The sequence below is a fragment of the Sinohyriopsis cumingii genome, chromosome 10 (assembly GCF_028554795.1).
Source record: "Sinohyriopsis cumingii isolate HCF-2022 chromosome 10, ASM2855479v2, whole genome shotgun sequence".
NCBI classification, from domain to species: domain Eukaryota; kingdom Metazoa; phylum Mollusca; class Bivalvia; order Unionida; family Unionidae; genus Sinohyriopsis; species Sinohyriopsis cumingii.
In genome coordinates, this window is record NC_142970.1 from 25,321,019 (window position 1) to 25,343,779 (window position 22,761).

General features: G+C 34.4%; 1 protein-coding gene and 1 pseudogene across 2 annotated transcripts; one reads left to right on the top strand and one right to left on the bottom strand.

Moving 5' to 3' along the window:
• Nucleotides 1-1,845: 1,845 nt before the first annotated feature.
• On the bottom strand, nucleotides 1,846-8,085 carry LOC149789762 (uncharacterized). Of its 2 annotated transcripts, XM_089971772.1 has the most exons (4): nucleotides 7,866-8,085; nucleotides 7,246-7,409; nucleotides 4,252-4,338; nucleotides 1,846-2,825 (listed from the first exon to the last, which is right to left on the bottom strand). In XM_089971772.1, exons 2-4 carry the CDS (start codon nucleotides 7,338-7,340, stop codon nucleotides 2,669-2,671), a joined length of 339 nt encoding a protein of 112 aa, XP_089827898.1. In that variant the 5' UTR covers nucleotides 7,341-7,409; nucleotides 7,866-8,085; the 3' UTR covers nucleotides 1,846-2,668. The 2 variants fall into 2 exon arrangements, with proteins under 2 accessions (XP_089827898.1, XP_089827897.1); XM_089971771.1 differs by lacking the exon at nucleotides 7,866-8,085 and having other exon boundaries at nucleotides 7,246-7,548.
• A 414-nt stretch (nucleotides 8,086-8,499) lies between these two features.
• LOC149789763 (uncharacterized) overlaps nucleotides 8,500-22,761 on the top strand; it is a 76,198-nt pseudogene continuing 61,936 nt past the window's right edge.

Sequence of the window (22,761 nt, forward strand, 5' to 3'; positions counted from 1 at the left end):
TATATATTACCAGCCCCTAACGTTAATTTACCTTTCATCGCAGATCTTACTAACCAATTAGCCAATTTTTCTCTTATATTTTTATTTTTTTATAGAATTTAACACATGAATTAATTTCACATCTGCAATATGCCTGTCTTATAGATTTTCACTTTTATAAGCTACATCATGAGCCTGACAAACTCGATCAATATCGTTTATAGGATACTCACCTGGTTTTGGTTGATCCTGATTATCAAGTCTGATATCAAGTCTGGTACCAGGACCGCAATAATTATATCCTGGTAGATGTTTTTCTCCTGGGTATTTAGCCCATGGAGCACCTGGAAACTTTGACATCATTTTAGCAATATCACCACCACGTTTATTAGGTTAAAACGAAAATTTCTTGCTACCACATACAGAACATTTTTCACCATACGCTATTTTTTATTTTTTGTTGTAACCGTAGCTAAATTAGTAGTTGGAGTTTTAAATCTGCAACGTAAACAATATAAATTTATGTTATAAAATATATGGTTATAATTGATCTCTCAGCAACTCGGCAGCGAGAGCCAGTTAAACACAACCCTGCGTTACCAAATTCCATCAGAATGATTATCATAGGACGATCTGGATCGGGTAAGACGCAATTATTACTTAATTTGATAATGAGATGGTTGAAATGGGACAAATTATATTTCGTAGCACCATCCGTTGATGATCAGAGGTGTTATGAAGTATGAAAAGACTTTAACGAAAATGCAAGATTAATAAATAACGGTGAAAATAATATTATTGATTTTATAACCGATATTGATGAAGCACCGTCCGTAGATGATCTTGATGGGTTTATTAATAATTTAGTTGCATATGATGATGTGATGCTAGATAAACAAACAAATCCAGCCAAGATATTTTCTAGTGGCAGACATAAAAATACAGATGTGATCTATGTTACTCAGCGGTATACACAAATACCAAAAGTGATCAGAGACAACTGTAATATTTTAGTTGTGTTTAATGGCGTAGACACACATACGCTGCGAAATATTCATCAAACCTGGTGCAGCGGTGACATGGATATAATTAAATTCAGAAATTTCTTCTCACGAGCGCAGGCTACTCCGATGGATATATAACAATAAATTTGCACGATCGTAGAACAAGATATCGTGTAGGTCTTGATAAAATAGAGAGGGTTTGTCTACAATCATTTTGGGACAAACAAAACCTAGACATGGTATGACCTATATATACAAGCACGGATTTTTTTTTTGCCTAAAATATGTTTGCTCTGATTATGTGGTCTGTTCACCCTCTCCTATATATATGAGCACGGATTATTTTGTGTCTAAATACCCTTTTGTTCGGATTATGTGGTCTGTTTACCCTCTCTGCTGCTCATATTAGTGTAAACTGTGTGATAAAATGTTCAGTCAGAGTGGAGATTTAAAAGTGCACATAAGGACACATACTGGAGAAAAACCATATCAGTGTGTAGTTTGTAATAAAATGTTCAGTCAGAAAGGACATTCAAAATTACACAGGAGAAATACCATTTTAAGTGAAATCGATGTAAACATGAGTTTGCTAACTTAATGAGATATACAAAGATACGTGTATATCATGAGATACATGTATATCATTTTCTTTCCATCTTTTATCAAATTAACACATTTAAAAATAACAACGAACATTTTTGAGTAACCAATCGTCAGAGCCTGAAATTAATGACTAAATGCCTGAAATTAATGACTAAATGCCTGAAATTAATGACTAAATGCTGAAATCCAGCTTTCCCCACCTAAATTTCACTTTCCCGCCTAGATTTCAAAATACGCTTACAAGACGAATGATCAAATTTCAAATTAAAGGTGTTTTCATGATATTTGGAATTTTAAAGGACATGTATATCTTGGATAGAGCTATAGGTTTCAGATAACTTTGAGGTTTAGCTATATTAACTGAAATTTGACTTACCAAGAATTACAACTTCCTTTCCATGTAATGATTGTAATATTTGTTCCTGATGGTCAGTCCAATATTGGTCAATGGATGAAATTAAATATGTCCTTTGAATTTTATGAAATGTCAAAACTTAAAATAGGTAGCTTCAGAAATTTTAAAAACATGACAATATTCTGAAAGGTACTGCCAGACATTGATTAGTATGGCAGATGCCAAAAGTAAATCACCACCATGTAGTTGCCTATTCAGCAGAGGCGGTGAACACCATTTCTTGACACAATGTCCATTTACACAAACCTTTAGATACATATAACACCTGATTTATTTTACATACCATAAAGAGTTCTTTTTTTATATTTAGTGTGACAGTTTTGTGTAATAAATAGGGACTTCTACCTACCTATATGTTTATTTTTATTCTGCCTTTTACTAAATGTGAGCCCGGTGACATTAACAGCTAACATATACGTATATACCAGTACAGTATGCATAAACAAGTCTAACAATTCAGGAACATTAGTTTATACCTTAACTGATATGATGACAAAATGCATAGTAATATAATGTGAGTAACATCCTCCAGTTTACAAACTCTGATACATTTCAGAGCACATCTAACAGTTTTGCTGGTAATGGAGTAAACGTATCTTTGTAAAAGTAAAAGAAATATTGATAAATCTGATGAATCTTAGAAGACTTAGAAGTGCACTGTAATAAACTATAAAAGTACTGTCACCAACAAAGTTAAAGGTATTTTCACAGTATGAATACGCCTAATATCAGGTCCTTCTATTTCTGGTTGATCACTACCATCATCCTCATTATTTGTGTCGTCTTCTTCTTTAGCATCTTCCAAACAAATGTCACTGTCTAGTCTTGAAGATAAAAATGAAATATTTATGACATTTCATAAAATGCTGTAAGAAGAGAAGGTTATATCTTATGAAGTTTTAGTATAATGAAATTTTAGTATACAAATCTAATATTTGTTGGATTTCATATGAATATTCAGAGATTTAGATGAAAAACATTTCCAATGATATTATCAGGCAGTATGATAGTAGCTTCATTATCTTTTCACTATCTGTTACACAGTTACATACATGATAACATTTTAATCACATAAAAATTCTTTATTGAAAAGATACTAAAATTTTCATTACCTGAATGAATGATTTTTAAACTTGGCTTATAATCTTCATCTGACATATGGTCATCTGCTTCAAAGTTACTCTCAGAAACTTCCATTGCAAGACCAGAAAAAATCATAATAATATTCATTCCCCTCTCTCATACCAAGCTTTAAAATTTTGGTAGGTTAGAAGGAAATTTTTAGAAATTTTTGTGTGTGTGGGTAAACGCATCAGGTATGGGAAAGTTGTTACTTTCAAAAGAAAAAGTATGATTAAAAAAAATAAGAAAAATATAATTTTGAGTCAGTGGCTGTTTAGATCAGTTGGACAGGTAAGTGAGAAAAAAGAATTCTTCAGAGGCCATCTATTTAGTATGTACGCAAAAATCTGGCAAATCTTGGCCCCTTCCCCCCCACCCCCATCTCTGTACACATGCATACCTTTTTACACACACCCCACCTGCGTATGTACGCTTACCGCACTACCACCACCCAAATTCTATAGAACGGCCTATATTTAATCCATGCAGAAATGATCAAATTTTAATAATTTTAATGTGTTTATAAAACAGTCCACTGACGTTGAATGTCTGGCAGCATGAAAGAAATAAGCTGCGTAACTTTAACAAGTTTGTCTAGTGTCCGCTATAATTAAAAGCACTGACTGAACCCTGTCAAACAGGTTCTATATTAGACAAATTGTTATCGAGGTCTCCCCCCCCCCCGTTTCCTATGCATATGTACATATCAGTAGACCCCCCCCCCCATGTGTATGTACTAAATGGATGGCCCCTATCTATGGCCTTAGTGTGGTTTGTGTTTATAATACAATGTATTCATTTCCTTCCTATGACAGCCATCTTCGTGATTTCAATTACGCATCTATACTATATTTAAGATATATTGTAATTACACATTTGTAACTTGTAGAGAAAAGAAAGCTTTTGTAGGAGCAACTTTGTCATTCGTACACAAATACCATCCACTTAATATATATATATATATATATATATATATATATATATATATATATATATATATATATATACCATTGTTTTTAGTTAGGTTACATATATCATGCATGTATCACAATGGTTGTTTTTTTAGTTTACTACACAAATACTTTCCTTTTATGTATGTATCACAATTATTGTTGTTAGTATACTTACTTAAATGGGTTGATAAAACTTGTAGACTTTCCCATCATAAGACTTTCCTTCTCCTGAAATTCTTCAACTCCAGACAAGGCTGAATCCCTAAAAACAAAATTTTGAAATTAATAATAATAATAATAATGAGGACTTTGTATAGCGCCTAATCTTTAGAAGATCTAAGCGCTTTACAACATTAGACAACGCCAATAAGATATATAAAAAACATTATGATATGATTACAAAAACAAACACCATGAAATTAGAAAACAAAAAACATGCTAAGAATATTTAAGGTAGGAAACATTTTTAGGTGTTAAGTTTGTTCTTGCAGTCGAAATAAGTGAGTTTTGAGAGTACTCTTGAATGGGATCACTGTTTCTTTGTGTCTAAGTTCAGTGGGCAATTCATTCTACTTTGCTGAGCCCTGGTATGCAAAAGAACACTGTCCGTATGACTATGTTTTCATAGTGGGATTAATGAGTATACGACTGTCAGAAGAGGAGCGTAAGTATCTTGCTGGTGTGTACACATGGGTGAGGTTGGATAGGTATGTTGGACTAGAGTCCGACAGTGAAATGTAGCACAGAGAACAAATTTTGTGTTTGATTCTGGATCGAATGGATAGCCAGTATAGGGTACAGAGGAGCGGGGAGGCTTGATATGATCATGGTACTCTAAGCATGATCCGAGCAGCTGTTTTGAAGTTTCTGGAGCAGATATTGAGATGAACCAGACAGAACTGAGTTACAATAGTCCAGTCTTGAAAGTACTAATGAACACACAAGTGTTTTAGTGGCATCAATTGAAAGATATTTGCGAATTGAACTGATGCGTCTCAGCTCAAGATATGCAGCCTTGAATATGTTCATGACATGTTGGTGCAATGTGAGAGTACTATCCAGAGTAACACCTAGGTTTCGTACTGATTGTGTGAATTTAATGCTGGTGTTGCTGATATTTATTGTTTGAGGTAAAGGATGTGAATGAGAAAGTCTTTTTGCAGTGATCAGAATGGCCTCAGTTTTATCATCATTCATCTGCAGCTTGTTACATGTCATCCATGATTTCACATCAGAAATGCACCTCTCTACACCTTGGACGGTAGAATCAACTTAAGTTTGGTGGCTAGATTTGTACATTTGGGTGTCATCGTCGTACAATTGGTGAGACACTGGATGATGATCTATGACACTTGAGTGCGACTGAGTCTATAGAATGAAGAGAACAGGTCCAAGAACAGACCCCTGTGGAACACCACAAAATAGATCAACTGGGCTGGAGTGTATTCCATTTGCAGATACGATTTGTGTCCTGTTGACCAAGTAGGACTTGAACCACAGTAAGGCTGTATTATGAATGCCAAATACATGCTGGAGATGGTAAAGTAATATATCATGGTCTGTTGTGTCAAATGCTGCAGACAAATCAAGGAGGGTGAGGAGTGTAAGCTTTCCGCTGTCCAACGCAGAGAGAATGTCATTAACCACTTATAGAAGAGTAGTTTCAGTACTGTGGCATGGGTGATATGCAGATTGTATGTTGCTAAAAAGACTGTTTGAATTCAGATGAGACAAGTTGGGATAGAACAACCTTTTCTAAGATTTTTTATATTATGGGAGATTAGAAACTGGGCGGCAGTTCTTAAAATCGCTATGGTCTAATGTTGGTTTCTTCAGCAGAGGCTTTACAATGGCAGTTTTGAAAAATGATGGGAATTCCCTGGATGAGAGAGAGGTATTAATAACATCAGTTAGTGAAGACAATACTGGATCTAAGCACTCAAGTAGCAGTGATGTTGGAATTGGATCAAGTTCACATGACTTTGGTGCACACTTCATCAGGATTGCTTGTACGAAATCCATAGAGACAGGTTCAAATGTTGCTAATGGTTGCCTCTCAAATTCTGTATCCCAACTGTATGGTGGCGACGAGTCAATTGAAATTGTGGTGTCAAGCTTATCTCTAATAGTTTGTACTTTGTCACTGAAGAAATTCGCAAACACGTCTGGAAGGTCGACTGGAGAGAAGGTAGTTGGAAGTGGTGTAGATTTGTTCTTTGACATTAGCTTGTTAGTAATCTCGAAGAGCTCTTTGCATCTGGAACTTTCCATGATCTTAGAAGTGTAGTGGGCTGATTTCGCTGCATGGACTATATTTATGACATTCTTCTTAGCAGCTTCATAGATTTGCTTATGAATAGTGAGTCTGGTGGAAAGCCAAAGCCTCTCAGCTTTATGGTGGTCTCTTTTAGCAGTGCGAAGCTGGTCCCTAACACTGCTATACCATGGAGAACACTTTTGAATTGATACTCTGCACTTGGTAGCTGGGGCATGTTTGTCGAGCAATGAACACAGGCAGTTATCGAGTTGTTCTGCTGTAGGAGGTAAGCAAGTTGTTAGGTTTGCTTGGATGTCGTGTATTAGTTTGGTTCTATTTATCATGCGGAGGTTTGTCTTAGTAGCAGTTCATTCGACATGAACAAAGCATTATCATTTATCATGGTTATTATGATGGGAATTAATGAGATATAATGCTTCAAAAAATAACAATAATAAAAATAATCATATTTGATTTACAGAGGGTGACTCATTTAGTTAAGGACTATTCTCCCTTGAGGCCCTATAATTAAAATACCCACTGCATGATGAGGAGCATTTGGTTATAAAGCAAATATCATTTGCAAAAAATGACACGAGGAACTTTTCTATCTTCTGCTTTAGTTACTTATGCACTCTCTTTTCTACAAATGATTCGTGTTCATTGTTATTTCTGTTTACAAATGCCAGCAAATAATTTGCAACAAAAATATTATTCTAAGTCATAGTCTAAATATAAAATAATGTACCATATTTCTTTTAAATGTATGATCTTTACCAACTGCAAACTATTTCACAAATATAGAATGATAAATTTCCATGCAGTAAATAAATTATTTAGATATGCATTTTCCAAAACATTTTTAAACAAGTAAATATACATAAAACTTAAATAAAATGTAGTAATACTTACACAGGTGCCATATCTAATTTTGATGTGGTTATATCAGACACAGCAGGAATCGGTATCCGATGAACTATTGGCCCAGATGTAGAAATTGTGACCATGTCTTCTTTGACATTCCTCTGTTTCTGATGAATCTTACCGTTTTCCTTGCACTGCCATTCAATTCATAACTAATGTACCCAGGAAAAATAAATGTTTCATTAGACACAATAATGCTATATACTTTACACAAATGTGCATGCATAAAATGTTCTCAACTGTATTGCATTACTTTCCTTTACAATCATTACCATTTGCATTGTATATTTAAAAAAAAAAAAAAAACTAGTGATTGCTTGTCTCTAAATAACGTTTTATGGTTGCTGCGAAAATGAAGCTAATCCTTAATTCCCCTTTTGGTAGCCTCAAAAACAGCAGCAGTACATGTTATGGTTTACACGTGTGTCAAGCGATATGCTCTTGTACAGGCTATATTGATGCATGGCTGAACCATTTTATTGCAAGATAAATAGGATAATGTCAGTTTATATAAAACATGTTAATTTAAAAGCTATGATAAAGAATTAACTATAAGAAATAAATGGCGGTATTACAAATTGGCTGTTCATTGCAAAATTGTGACTCACCTACTCAGCAAGAATTGGGCGACCTCTCGATTATTTTTCAGGCTTAAAGTGGACTTCATTTCATTCCATCGTTCATGCTGGTCACCAATACATATGCGCGTGTTGCCATAATTTTCCCAGCGAGCTTTTTTCTATTCTTTTCCCTTTCAGAATCCGTAAGATTTCGCTTTCTACCGACTTTCGATCTAATTGCTTCCTCCATTATTTTTGTAAAAACGCGTTTGTGCATGGCTGCAATTTTTAATCTTTGGGAGAGGTCAATTAAGAGGTTACATGAATATAGGCGTGGCAAACAGCGAGTTTTTGTCTGCCAGACAATAATGATGAATCGCGTTTTTTATCACAAAATTTCCGATACTAGGCTGATTTCGGCCTCGGTAAGAACACGAATCATAATTATTAATCTAAATAAGTAATTATGAACTGAAGAAAGAACTATATAATTTTTTTCGTTTTACTTAGGTTGTATGCCTTTAAGTAGCTGTTGTGACGGGTTTAAATAACTGTTACATGCCCTCTGCGTATTCAACTTGTGTTTCTTGCCGCGCCTGTAGGTTATTTTTCTGAATGACTATCTAGCAGGAAGAAATTTCTTAATTGCTTCTAGTCGTTCTCGTGCAATCCTTGCAGTATAAGATTCTGTATAAACCATTTTATTATAACAATACAATTTTAAATTAATAGCAGCAGAGAGGGCGTGACCTCAAGTTGGTTCGTTTCGTAATATTTCCGCCTATCTTGATGAGTTTTCAGTCAGAGAAATAAAATGAACCAACCCCCAAGAGGAAATCTTAGGGACTCTTGGTATCCCCAATTTTGATTTTTAAGGTCATTTTACTTCATTTTAATCTTTCTCTTTTTTTTAGGAAGGTTTATTTCGGCATTTGGACACTTCTAAATTTGGTCTGTTCACCTTCTCTGCTGCTCATCACATGATGAAGCATACTGGTAAAAAACCATACAAGTGTGAAACGTGTTATAAATTTTTAGTAGTAATCAAAATTTGAAACGTCACATGAGAATGCATACTGGAGAAACACCATTTAAATGTGACATGTGCGATAAAAAATTGAGTAATAGTGGAAGTTTAAAAGTTCACATGAGGATTCATACTGGAGAAAAACCACATAAGTGTCAAGTTTGTCATAAAATGTTTAATCAGAGTGGAAATTTAAAACTTCACACGAGGACGCATACTGGAGAAAAACCACATAAGTGTGAAATGTGTGACAAAATGTTTAGACAGAGTGGACATTTGAAAGTTCACATGGGGATGCATACTGGAAAAAAACCATTTCAATGTGAAGTGTGTGATGCAAAATTTAGTGTAAGTAGAAGTTTAAAACTTCATATGAGGATTCATAGTGGAGAAAAACCATATAAGTGTGAACTGTGTAATAAAATGTTTACTCAAAATGGACATTTACAAATTCACCTGAGGTTGCATTCTGGAGAGAAACCATATAAGTGTGAAGTATGTAACAAAATGTTTGCTCAGAAAGGTAGTTTGAAAACTCACACTAGGTTGCATACTGGAGAAAAAGCGTTTAGGTGTGAAGTTTGTGACAAAATGTTCAGTGTGCATGCAAAGTTAAAGCTGCATATGAGGATTCATACTGGAGAAAAACTATTCAAGTGTGAAGTTTGTGATACAATGTTTAATCAGAGAGGAAATTTAAAACTGCACATGAGGATACATACTGGAGAAAAACCATTCAAGTGTGAAGTGTGTGATGCAGAATTTAGTATAAGTAGAAGTTTAAAACTTCACACAAGGATTCATACTGGAGAAAAACCATATAAGTGTGAAGTGTGTCATAAAATGTATAATCAGTGTGGAAGTTTAAAACTTCACATGATGACACATACTGGAGAAAAACCATATAAGTGTGAAATTTGTGATAAAATGTTTAGTCAGAGTGGACATTTAAAACGTCACATGAGGAGGCATACTGGAGAAAAACCATATAAGTGTGTAATGTGTGATAAAATGTTTAATCAGAGTGGAGAATTAAAACTGCACATAAGGACACATACTGGAGAAAAACCATATCAGTGTGTAGTATGTAATAAAATGTTCAGTCAGATGGGACATTTAAAACAACACATGAGGATTCATACTAGAGAAAAACCATTTAAGTAAAATCTATGTAAAAATAAGTTTGCTAACTTAACAAGATATGAAATGATACATGTTTATCATTTTCTTTCCATGTTTTATCAAATTAACACATTTAAAAATAGCAATGAGCATTTCAAATATGATTTTGTCTTTTTATTTTTCAATATCATTTACAATATAAATACTATGTTTGTATAAAATATACATTAGTTTAAACAGTTTAAACAATAACAGATTTGATATATGTCATTAATATTTTTACATTAATGTTTGTATTGGAGACATAGAAGTGATCAGTGCTACAATTGGTGGGCTTTACAATGAGGGATGTAATGATAGCACTTCAACTGAGCCCATACATGTGGCCTGTGCTATATTTGATAGGGATTTATCATGAGGGATGTTATAATAACATTATTCATCCGAAAGTACAAATTACCTTTTATAGTGAGAGTTTGTTAACGCTACTCATGGGAGACATGCAAGTGGCCACAGTTATAACTGAATGACATTATAGTAAGAGACAACCCATAGAGACGACCTGTGTTACAATTGACAGAGTTGAGAGTGAGGAATGGTTTCATAACACTGACCTGTGGAGATATACAAGTGGCCTGTGTTACATTTGAGAGAGTTTAAAGTGAGGGTTGGTTTCATAACACTGCACATAGGAGAGATATAAGTGGCCTGTGTTAAAGTTGACAGAGCCTTGAGTGAGGGATGGTTTGATAACACTGCCAACGGGAGAGACATGCAAGTGGCCTGTGTTAAAGTTGACAGAGCCTTGAGTGAGGGATGGTTTCATAACACTGCCAACGGGAGAGACATGCAAGTGGCCTGTGTTAAAGCTGTTAGAGTTTAGATTGCGGGATGGTTTCATAACACTGCCAACGGGAGAGACATGCAAGTGGCCTGTGTTAAAGTTGACAGAGCCTTGAGTGAGGGATGGTTTCATAACACTGCCAATGGGAGAGACATGCAAGTGGCCTGTGTTAAAGTTGTTAGAGTTTAGATTGTGGGATGGTTTCATAACACTGCCAACGGGAGAGACATGCAAGTGGCCTGTGTTACAGTTGTTGTGGGATGGTTTCATAGCACTGCCAACGGGAGAGACATGCAAGTGGCCTGTGTTACAGTTGTTAGAGTTTAGATTGTGGGATGGTTTCATAACTCTGCCAACGGGAGAGACGTACAAGTGGCCTGTGTTACAGTTGTTAGAGTTTAGATTGTGGGATGGTTTCATAACACTGCCAACGGGAGAGACATGCAAGTGGCCTGTGTTACAGTTGTTGGAGTTTAGATTGTGGGATGGTTTCATAACACTGCCAACGGGAGAGACGTACAAGTGGCCTTTGTTACAGTTGTTAGAGTTTAGATTGTGGGATGGTTTCATAACACTGCCAACGGGAGAAACGTACAAGTGGCCTGTGTTACAGTTGTTAGAGGTTAGATTGTGGGATGGTTTCATAACACTGCCAATGGGAGAGACATGCAAGTGGCCTGTGTTAAAGCTGACAGAACCTTGAGGGAGGGATGGTTTCATAAGACTGCCAACGGGAGAGACATGCAAGTAGCCTGTGTTACAGTTGTTAGAGTTTAGATTGTGGGATGGTTTCATAACACTGCCAACGGGAGAGACATGCAAGTGGCCTGTGTTACAGTTGTTAGAGTTTAGATTGTGGGATGGTTTCATAAACCTGCCAATGGGAGAGACATGCAAGTGGCCTGTGTTAAAGTTGACAGAGCCTTGAGTGAGGGATGGTTTCATAACACTGCCAACGGGAGAGACATGCAAGTGACCTGTGTTAAAGTTGTTAGAGTTTAGATTGTGGGATGGTTTCATATCACTGCCAATGGGAGAGACATGCAAATGGCCTGTGTTAAAGTTGACAGAGCCTTGAGTGAGGGATGGTTTCATAACACTACCAACGGGAGAGACATGCAAGTGGCCTGTGTTACAGTTGTTAGACTTTAGATTGTGGGATGGTTTCATAACACTGCCAACGGGAGAGACATGCAAGTGGCCTGTGTTACATTTGTTAGAGTTTAGATTGTGGGATGGTTTCATAACACTGCCAATGGGAGAGACATGCAAGTGGCCTGTGTTAAAGTTGACAGAGCCTTGAGTGAGGGATGGTTTCATAATACTGCCAACGGGAGAGACATGCAAGTGGCCTGTGTTACAGTTGTTAGAGTTTAGATTGTGGAATGGTCTCATTGCACTGCCAACGGGAGATATATAAGTGGCCTGCATTTATTATGCTGTCTGAGGATCTGCAGGTAAAAACTGATTTCCCAGATTTCAAACTAATGAAGGGGACAGCATGTCTTCATGTGTGGGAAAGAGACCTTCCTTGATTTCTGGCTTGAATATTCCAAATGAAAATGTGGTAAGCATGCATATAATAATTTGGATATCTACAGAATTAACAGCAGTTGACTGCAATTTGTGTTTGTAAAACATACATATCCCCACTGTTGTAATTTTGCTAAAAAAGTCTTTTGAATAGTGTAAATCTCCAATGATTAGCTCAAGCCCTGATTGACAACATTTAGAAAAGAATTTATATGAGCAAGTGATTTTCAGTGAAAAGGTTTATTTGAGCCATGAAATAAGAAACTTTATATTATTAAGGCAACAGTCTCCGTTGGCTGTTCCATGATCAGCGTGGGTAAATGGGTTTCATTAATAGTTTCATGACTTTCATCACTTACCTGTTTAACAGTTCACAAGCAAATGATATATTTTTTTTTTACTTTCAGGTTTAAATCATATGAATTTTTGCAGAAGAGTTTGACCTCCTTATAAAAAGTATAATTTATCTGATGCTGTTTGTTGAGATAATCAGAAAAAGACAAATTTATTAATTATTTTATTATACGTACAAGGAATAAAAGACATTTAGAGGAACTACTTTCTTGACATGTGTTCTTACTACATGGTGAACAAAATTTAACATTAATTTTGTTTTAAAACAGTTTCAAATATAATTGATTTTCAGACTGTTTTAGCTGCTTCATTTGAATTGTAATTAGATTTATATTTCCTATAAAAGCATGATATTTTATGGACAATGAAGAGAGGGAGAGAGATTACTGTACATTATTCATTCCTATAAAAGCATGAGATTTTATGGGCAATGAAGAGAGGGAGAGAGATTACTGTACATTATTCATTCCTATAAAAGCATGATATTTATGGGCAATGAAGAGAGGGAGAGAGATTACTGTGCATTATTCATTCCTATAAAAGCATGAGATTTTATGGGCAATGAAGAGAGGGAGAGAGATTACTGTACATCATTCATTCCTATAAAAGCATATTTTATGGGCAATGAAGAGAGGGTTTGAGATTACCGTACATTATTCATGTATATTGATATACATTGAATACGGAACATGGATCCATTAATTTCTTAATATATTTTAAAGCAGATTTTATTTCTTTATCTACTTCAAACACTGAAACACATGATAGCAGGTTTCGAAGGCTTCTCTCATTTGGAGGCTGAGGTCATCATCCAGATTTGTCCACACACAATTAGTTCTTGATACGAGTATTTTGTGTTTTTTATGTTTATTAAACTGTAAATAAGAACAAAAATAAACTTCTTTAAATGATCATTTAGTTCGTATTTATGATTGTAACTCACATAAATAACAGCACTTTCATTTCAATGCAAGATTTCTTTTTGAACTTTCTCAGATGTAACCAATTGTATCAACAGGTTCCATACTTTTCACTAACCATGAAAATCTTATATCCCTTAACTAATATTTTTGATGAATTCTTGTAAGTAAAATATCTTTAAAATAATACATTCTTATTTCATTCTCTTGGTATGTTTCCAAGAGTAAGTTAAGAACATGGCATGTGATAATCTTGCAACCGCTTCGAATGACTGTGATAAGTGTGAAATATATCACTACTTTGCAATAGAAACAGTCAGTCCAGGGTTGTAATATCTTCCAATATTCACTTTATGCAATAATTTCACTAGGAGATAAAACACTTCTAACTCACAAGGGTCCCCAGACCCACTATCCTAGTATATTTTGAGATTCCTGACCCCCCACATTTTTGGTCCCCCAATTTTTCTACAAAATATGTTCATTTTTTGTTTATATCTATTTTAACAACTGCCATTTGTAACTCTTCCCCAGAAACCATATGTAAACTGGGTGGAAATCTTACTAATTAAAATTTTCATAGACCACCAGACATTGCAAATCGTGAAACAAATATTTACTCATCATGAGTCAGGGGACCCTTCTGAGCTAGAAGTGTTCGTATATTATTTCCTACTTGTTAATTTTCAGTAATTTTCTTAGATCGTAATTTTTCATACAAGATGTACTATATTGCATAATAGCAGTATGATCATAGAATATTCTTACAATTCCATTCTTGTTGAGCCATGCTAAATCATCATCTTTTAGGAGAACAAAATCTGTTGTTCCTTTCTCAACAATAAGAATAACAGATGGTCTTGATTCTGGATCGTTATAAGCTTAATGATGCTGTTCCAAAGAGCGCCAGAGGTCTCTGTAGTATTTTAAAACTATTAGTCCAGGACTCCAAACTTAATAAAAATGGCAGACCCACTATCAATAGTTGCAGTTCCCTCCCAGAAGGATGTTGAAGTGCCTAAATGGATATTAAAATACCAGGAATAAAGCAGGCATAAAACTTTGTCGGTTTTATTTATCTGTAATTACTTTTTATTCTATTAAAAAAGCCCCTGTATTAAAATTGATACCATGTACAGACATCATATTTTTTAATTACAGTATAATTCACTTTTGTCTTTGTCGCATTTTACAAAAATTTTTGATGCTTGGCTTTGGATCTTATTCCTTCACACTAAGTCCCTCTTCTTTGATTCACATCAATTGTGTTAAGGTCTCGTGTTTTATTGTGTTCTGCACACTGAAGCATCTCTTGCATGCCATGGATGTCACTGGTGACACCAACACAGTTGCAACTAGGACTGCAAAGTCTGTAAATCTCTGTACTCTTGAAGTACAGTTATACAGGCTTCTGTCAGTGTGCAGTTCAATGATTGTATGACTACATAGCAATTAGGTGGTCCTTAGATGTCTCCTACCTAGTAAATGTGGAACTTTGCAGATTTGAAGAACGAGTAGTTGCCAATGAGTTTAATTTTCCACATTCTTTACACCACTGCAATATAGCTCTTGTTTGTCCATCAGAATTAATTTGTTTCAATCCAAGGAAAGTTTTTATTCCAAACACTATTAGTATGTTGTTATTCGTGCACTTTCTTACACTTGCCTACTATCCCATCCTAACTATCAGTTCAAGCAACTTTGGCACTGTTCTGAATCTCATTAAAATCATAATCAGTTTTCTGTGTAACCCCAAGATACTTATCCAAATTTGCTAACGGCATTTAGTCCAAGTCTGGACGTTTCTTGATTTCGAGGTCGCATGAAATATTTATGTGGCTACAATCAGAAACGAACACACTGACAGGTATCACGATGGGCTTCGCCAATGTCGCAAATTGCGAGTTTTTTTTTCCTTATTAGCGACAAAATATACCATCTGATGATAGTTTTGGCTGATAGAAACTATATACAGTCTTGGGTTTGGAGTGGAGAAATTCAAATGTACCATGACAGGAAGTCGCAATATTCGATATAAAAATGCACCGGAATCTATTTTTATATAAACAAATCCTTGTTTTATTTTGATATACCACTCTAACAGTGCATTGTTATATCATAATACGCTTACGCTGAAGTCTGGCCTTGGTACTGTATGCTGTAATGTAACCAAAATAGCCATGCAACTGACGAACTATTATCGACCACCTCTGAAGGCGGGAGCGGGAAATGACCCAGTCAACCAGTATGTACCAGTAAAAATAGGTTTCATGCAACTTCAAAGTTAAATTGATTACTTTTGAAGCACCAGTATATACCAAGCAAGGAAAAAGTAATTCTCTGATAGCCTGAAAATAAAATAACATCCTAATAGCTTCAATCAAAAGCATAGGAAAATAAATCAAATGTAAAGATAGATTAGCAAATACTTAGTCCAACCATAAAGCCACACATTTAGGAACAAATAAACCTTAATCTAAATTCTAAATAAAATCTTTTCTTGTATTTTTGTCTTTATTATTTTGTAAAAAATATTAATTATTTTCCTAGGGCACCAGACTCCTACATGAAATTAAGGACACTAACATCTTTTCCTACTGCAAGGTTGCCGCAGATTACATGTGGTACAACAAATGGAACTACACTAAGGCACAACCTCTCCTCGAATCACTGCAAACAAATAGAACACTTAGATAAGACATCAAAAACTAGAAAATATAATGTGTTCTAAAAAGCTAAAAACCATCAGGCCCAGCTGCACAAGGCGGCAAATTCTATCAAGATATGAAAACTTACTATAACCCCCAAACTAATATTTATAAGGTGGACTAAACCCCAAGGACCATCAGGCAAGGCTGCACAATGCGGCAACCAAATACCTATCAAAACTAGTTAGGACCCTAAACTTAAGAATATATGAGGCCCAGTTGCACAAAGCGGCGCACCATTAAGGCTAGGAAAGTTTCTATAGCCATACACAAAAAGGTGAACCCAAACCAAGAAATACCCCAGCCAAATCAGGCTCAGTAGATAAAGTTTAAATAACCCTATAGACTATTACTAAGTGGTCACTGGTACTTTCTTTAAAAAAGGCATAGAAAATAACTCCAAAACTCCATCAAGACAATTCATTAACCTTTTGGCAAAGGAGTCAAAAGATAAACCAAGATGCCTTCCTAGTGAGCAGGCCAAGCAAGTAAAACATAATTCTCTCTCAATGTTCTACAGATATTTGATGCTGCCGCAGCAATAATAGTCGGGTATTTGTTTGTTCCTTCAAAGAGAGCCTTCAGCGCCTCCTTCGAAAACACACGCACCTTCATCATAGCAAGCCAACGACATTTGATCAAAGGAAGTTAGCAACACACTTAAATAAAAGTAGTTTCATTCTTCATAGTGATCAAAAATATTTATTAAGCCGCGAAAGTTTCCTGTTTGTAACAGAAAAGTTCGTACGGAGGAGTCACGCTTGGGTGATTTTCTGCATCCCAGATCAGAAATTTGCGTCCTAATACGCGTAATTAAGTGTTTCCGATATATCTGAGCGCTCTCATTGAAGATTTTTTATGGTGATATATTTATACTCTTGCTCCATTATTTTTATATTTATGCAATTTTTAAAAAACAATTTTTGATATTTACTCTCATAGTTATGAGATAGATAAAACTGTTATCCTTGTAAAGCGACAGAGATATTATTCCAGATATTTTCTTGCCGCGCAAGTGGACCTTGTTTATACATCTATCTGAATCAGAAAATATGGCATTGGATCATTTGCAATTGTTTTGTAATGACCAAGCACTAGCGTATCTGAACTTTTATCTTTAAACGGTGATATCCCAACCTTCGTCCTCTCTTGTGTTTTTATTTTATGTTTGTCGCTGCGCAATACTGTCATTTTAAGAAAAATTATGTTCGCCATTCAATGATCTGAAATAAATATCAAACATTTTACTTACCGCCTACTATCTTTGTATTTATACCTTTTGCTCGTTTCTTTAGCTTGCCATTTTCCGTTTGGATAGAGTACATTTGACTTCTTAATCCAATAAATCCAGTTATTGGAGCCCCATTTGTTTCATCCTTAAATTTTCATATAACTTTTTTGTTTGTTTCATCAGAGTATGGAGAACTCTTAGGATAATCTGACAGATTAAAGTTTTCCTTGTTATCATTCATATACTAGTAAATATCATATGTACTGATATCATAACATAACGAGCCGGTATCTGTGAATAAAATTTTTGCTTTATTACCAAAATCTTTTTTGATTGTTCCGAAGTCATACATTTGGTACTTACTTAGTTCCGGAACACTAGACCCAAAACATATCGGTTTATTTAACATCAAAGTAATAATCATTCGGTGAACAGCTGAAATTTTTCGCTGAAAATGCTCATACTTATAAAATCATCATTTGCTACCAGCTTCTTTCGTTATTTAATATTATTAACTAGTTCGTCATTGATCCGCTTTCTCATATTTTCCATTGTCTTACCAAATACAGTATTATTTATGATTTTAAGAAAGTCTTTTCAAAATCTGTTATGGCTACCTTTCTCTGCTTGGTATTAAAATCAATACAACATTTTAGCAATCGTCCTTGTTTAAATTATATTGCCAGACGAATCTTGCTTATCATTAGTCTGTGCTTCAGACATTGTTTGAGATGGTATGTATACATGATATAACGTTTTTTATTCATCAAATTTGTTATCATTTTTTATGGATCATTTCCGTATACCGATTTTTTCCTTTTGTGAGCGCTGCGCGTCTGACAACAAACTATCATCTACCAATAGATTTTCTTAAACAAATGGGTAATCATTATGTAGGTCATGTAATTAATCAGTGTAATCAAGATCAATGTCAATAAAGTAACCGACATCATCAGGTATTTCTTTTATCAAACTCACGTTTCAGAATATCAACATCATCAACCTATCTCAAATTGCTATAGGGATTGGCTGGCTCATTGCCCAGCCATACAAGATTTTGAGATCTATATAGATGATGTACTTTCTTTGTTAGGATAAATTACACACACACACACACACACACACACACACACATATATATATATATATATATATATATATATATATATATATATATATATATATATATATATATATATATATATATATATATATATATATATATTTGTTTTTTGCATCATCGTGTTTCTTTGTGATGGCACTTATTCCGCCTCTTATATCCCAAGATAATCTAGGTACTGTGTAGTAATATGCAGGATCTAATTTATAATGTTTCATGCATACCTTTCTGAATTCCTCAAAAAATATCGGAGAGCAGCAGTACATCAGTTTCTTCGATATAAATCATGATAGTACGCTATTGGCCTACAACCGATTTTTCCCCAGATAAATTGTGTTCGCTGATACATAGCATCAGTTATATTTTCATCGTTGAGCTTACTATAAAATATTGTACGTTCTCTTAAACTTGTTTCATGAAATGTTGACCAGCTGTCAATGTATTCATAAGGATATATACCATTTGATTTAATATAAACACTATCATCACCAAATTCTTTGTTTGGATTTTTAAATTTGTTTTGATCACTTCGTTTAAGGTTTCCAATTAGCTCGTCCAACGACCTCCCCATAAATTGTAGCGAATCAATAAAACATAAATTGCCAAACGTAAATGACAGCAATTGGAATTTAAACTTAAATGAAATGTTTGCTAAATATAAACATGAAATATAATTTAGAGAGATGTAAAATATATCCGATGAAGCTAACACGGAGTAACATTTTTTTTTAAAACTGATATGCCAATATTTACGTGTCACCTAGTATAAATAGGCATCATTTGGCATGTTGCATGCTTTTAATTGGTTAGATATTCAAAGATATACAGGTGTTACATTTTGGGGGTTTACTTTTCAAGTTTGGAATGATAACAGTATTTTCTGTGATGACTTTGCATGATTTTGGCTGCCATTTTATGACATTGTGTCCCTGTGTGAAAAATAGCTATTTCTGTCGATAATTTTTGGAATATATATTAAAAATAAACATTTTAGTTACAATTTTGTCAGGTTTTGTGTGCCTTTGTTATACCTTGTCCAACAGCGACATACTTGTTGAGTTTGCCAAAATAAGTTGGATAATTCAATAATACGTACTTAAAGATACGGCATTTTATTTTCACAGTTTACCCAAATAACTCATAAAAATACAAAACCTTTCAAATATGATTTTGTCTGAATTTTTTATATCCAAATTAATTCTGATTTTGTTATTTTCCAAATTATTGAATCTACTAGTTCGCGGTATGTTAATGGGGTACGTGTATAACCCTCGTCTCTTGGTTTGGTTGATTTATTTATCAATCTGATATTGCAACATACATACACCTTCCTAATTTGACTTTTTCTGGATCTGTGTACCTTTGTTATGCTGTGTTTAATATAGGATATCGTAGAGATAAAAATGGATAACTCGTTATAAAATATATTGGAAAATTGCATTTTCTGTCCATAATCAGTCAAAAGAACGATTTCTAAAATAATAACAAGCATTTCAAATTTGATTGTATCAAGACTTTATCAATACTTAATCAATGTTCGAATTTTTACTGTCCCCCAGTTTTCGGTAATTATTTTGGCAAAATTATGTTGAAAACTAGTCTTCCGGTTTGGTTAATTTATTCATCAATAAAATAAACAATATAAATAAACTTTTTTAATTTGACTTTGCATGGCTTTGTAAGACTTTGTGTGGCTTTCTCAGGCCTTGTCGGGCTTGTTCAGGCTTTACAGTATTTAGCCTCTTTTTGATCAAGAGGCTCCTTACAAATATGACAAGTTTTAGCTTTGTTAAAAATTCTTTATTTCATCGTTAGTTATCGGTAACATTGGCGTGACATACTTTAAAATTCTATTAGCCTTTTCATTTTTTTCCAACAAGGATTTCAGCACGATATAACTTAATAGGAACACTATATCGCTCATTAACACAAACAACTTTATAGAGAACACTACAAGGAATATGATCATTAATAACTTTTGTATAATCTGTTTTTTACATGATCAGCTTTTAGCAGCAGCGCCTCAAAATCTGCATAGATCACAAAAGGTACTTTAATTTTATGATGAAATGTTTTGAATTTTATAAACTTGTTTTCGTCTTATGATGGCATAGATATTCGTTGTACCAGTTTGCAATAACCTTTATGTTTGTCAAATGCTACTTCACTTGTAAATCCATGCAAATTTTATATGATTATCTTTATTGATTTAAGATCTAACCAACCACGAAAAATCTTTTATAAAACAATAATGATCCTGATATAATAATAAATTTATTGTGCTGTCATCAGCAGAAGCATTAATATATAACAGATAAACATCAGCTTTCTCAGATAACAAAAAGATATTGATCGTGATTGGATCTTTCTGTTTTTCAAATTTTGGAACATCTTTAACCTTTACAGGAAATTCGATTCCATAAAAAATTTAGTATATGAGCTTGATCAACATATTTTGATGTTATGTTCGAATTTGTTTGAGCAGGAAAAAACGCTGACAATACTAACCACTGGAAACATCTATTATCTTTATTAAAAGCATTAATGCAATTTCTGGTGTTTTTGATCTTGTTTGGTAAATCTTTGTATGTACCCGCATCGGAACTCCGTAACGGAATATATTTTAATGTATTGATATGTACATTAATGATTTGATTAAAACTCCAACCACTACCCATATGTGTATACTCATCATTTCTTTCTCAATCTCATCAAGCATCTGGTTAGAAATTTGATCTATATCTTCCCCGGCAACGATTCTTTTTGCTTTTGAGCTGATCCATGGTTCTGCTCTTGCAAGATTTGTAGCATGAAGCGAAGCATCATAAGAATTAATTTAATGAAACCTCATTTTAAATGTGACTAGCACCTTTATATTTTTATGACTCGCCGTCTCGCTTCTGACAATATTAAGAACACGTTTATTTAAAAAAAAATATTGAGAAACCCCTAGGTCACTTGCGGTAACCCTTCATGAAAATGGTACGCTTCTCTCCTGGTCTTATATTTAAAACAACATTTCTTGTTGTTTTTTACAATCGCGTTGCCTCTTTTTGCGACCTACAGACCTAATACGCGGTGGTTGCTGTAGTTGATATGTTTCTGTATAGACTACAGGACCCTCAATGCAAAGACCCGGAAGGATGCTTATATGCTTCCACGGTTTGATGATATTATCAATGTCTTGCAAGGTGCCACGTTCTTCTCCAAGCTGGATCTAAGGTCAGGCCTATTGGCAAGGTGAGATGGAGGAAGAATACAATCAATATACAGCCTTTTCAGTGGGTCCGCTCTGCTCTTATGAAGCTAGCGGCATGAATTTTGGTCTGTGCAATCCTGGGGCTACTTTTCAGCGTCTTATGGAGAAATGCATTGGTGAAATGCACCTCAAAGAGTGCCTCATTTTTATCGATAATATTCTCATTTTCTCCAATACGCTCGACGAGCACATGGAACGTTTATAGGCAGAGTTTGCACGTTAACATCAGCACGGTATTAAGCTGAAACCCTCTAAATGAGAGTTGGTCATGTCCTAAGTCGTTTATCTGGGTAATGTTATATCTGAGGGAAGTATATAGACCAAACCGGACAAAACCTATGCGATTAGGACTTGGCAAAAGCCTAAAAACATTAAGGAGCTACTTCAGATTTTAGGGTTCGCAGGTACTATCGCCGCTTTGTCGAGAGATTCTCGCAGATACCACAATGTTACGTATATCTGATTTAATTTATATTTGATTTAATTTAATTCTTTTTTTGTTAGTTTTAATTTCATTACATGTTATTATAATGCAATTTCGTTTACTTGATTTGGAATTGTTTTCATAAAATAAGTTTGACCTGATATTTTTCGTAAACACCTAAGGCTGATGTAGATCTTGACTTTATTTCAAAATTAGTAACAGCCACGTAAACAAATTCTTTTTTATTTATTTATATTGTGAGAATAATAAGAGCGAGATCAAGGCTGTATTGGATACATGATCCAAGACTTGGTGAAGTAAACAACTTTCTATTTATTCTTAGAGTAAAACGATTGGTTTTCCACAGGGTTATGTTAGAAGTAAGTTATGTAAACAAGATTA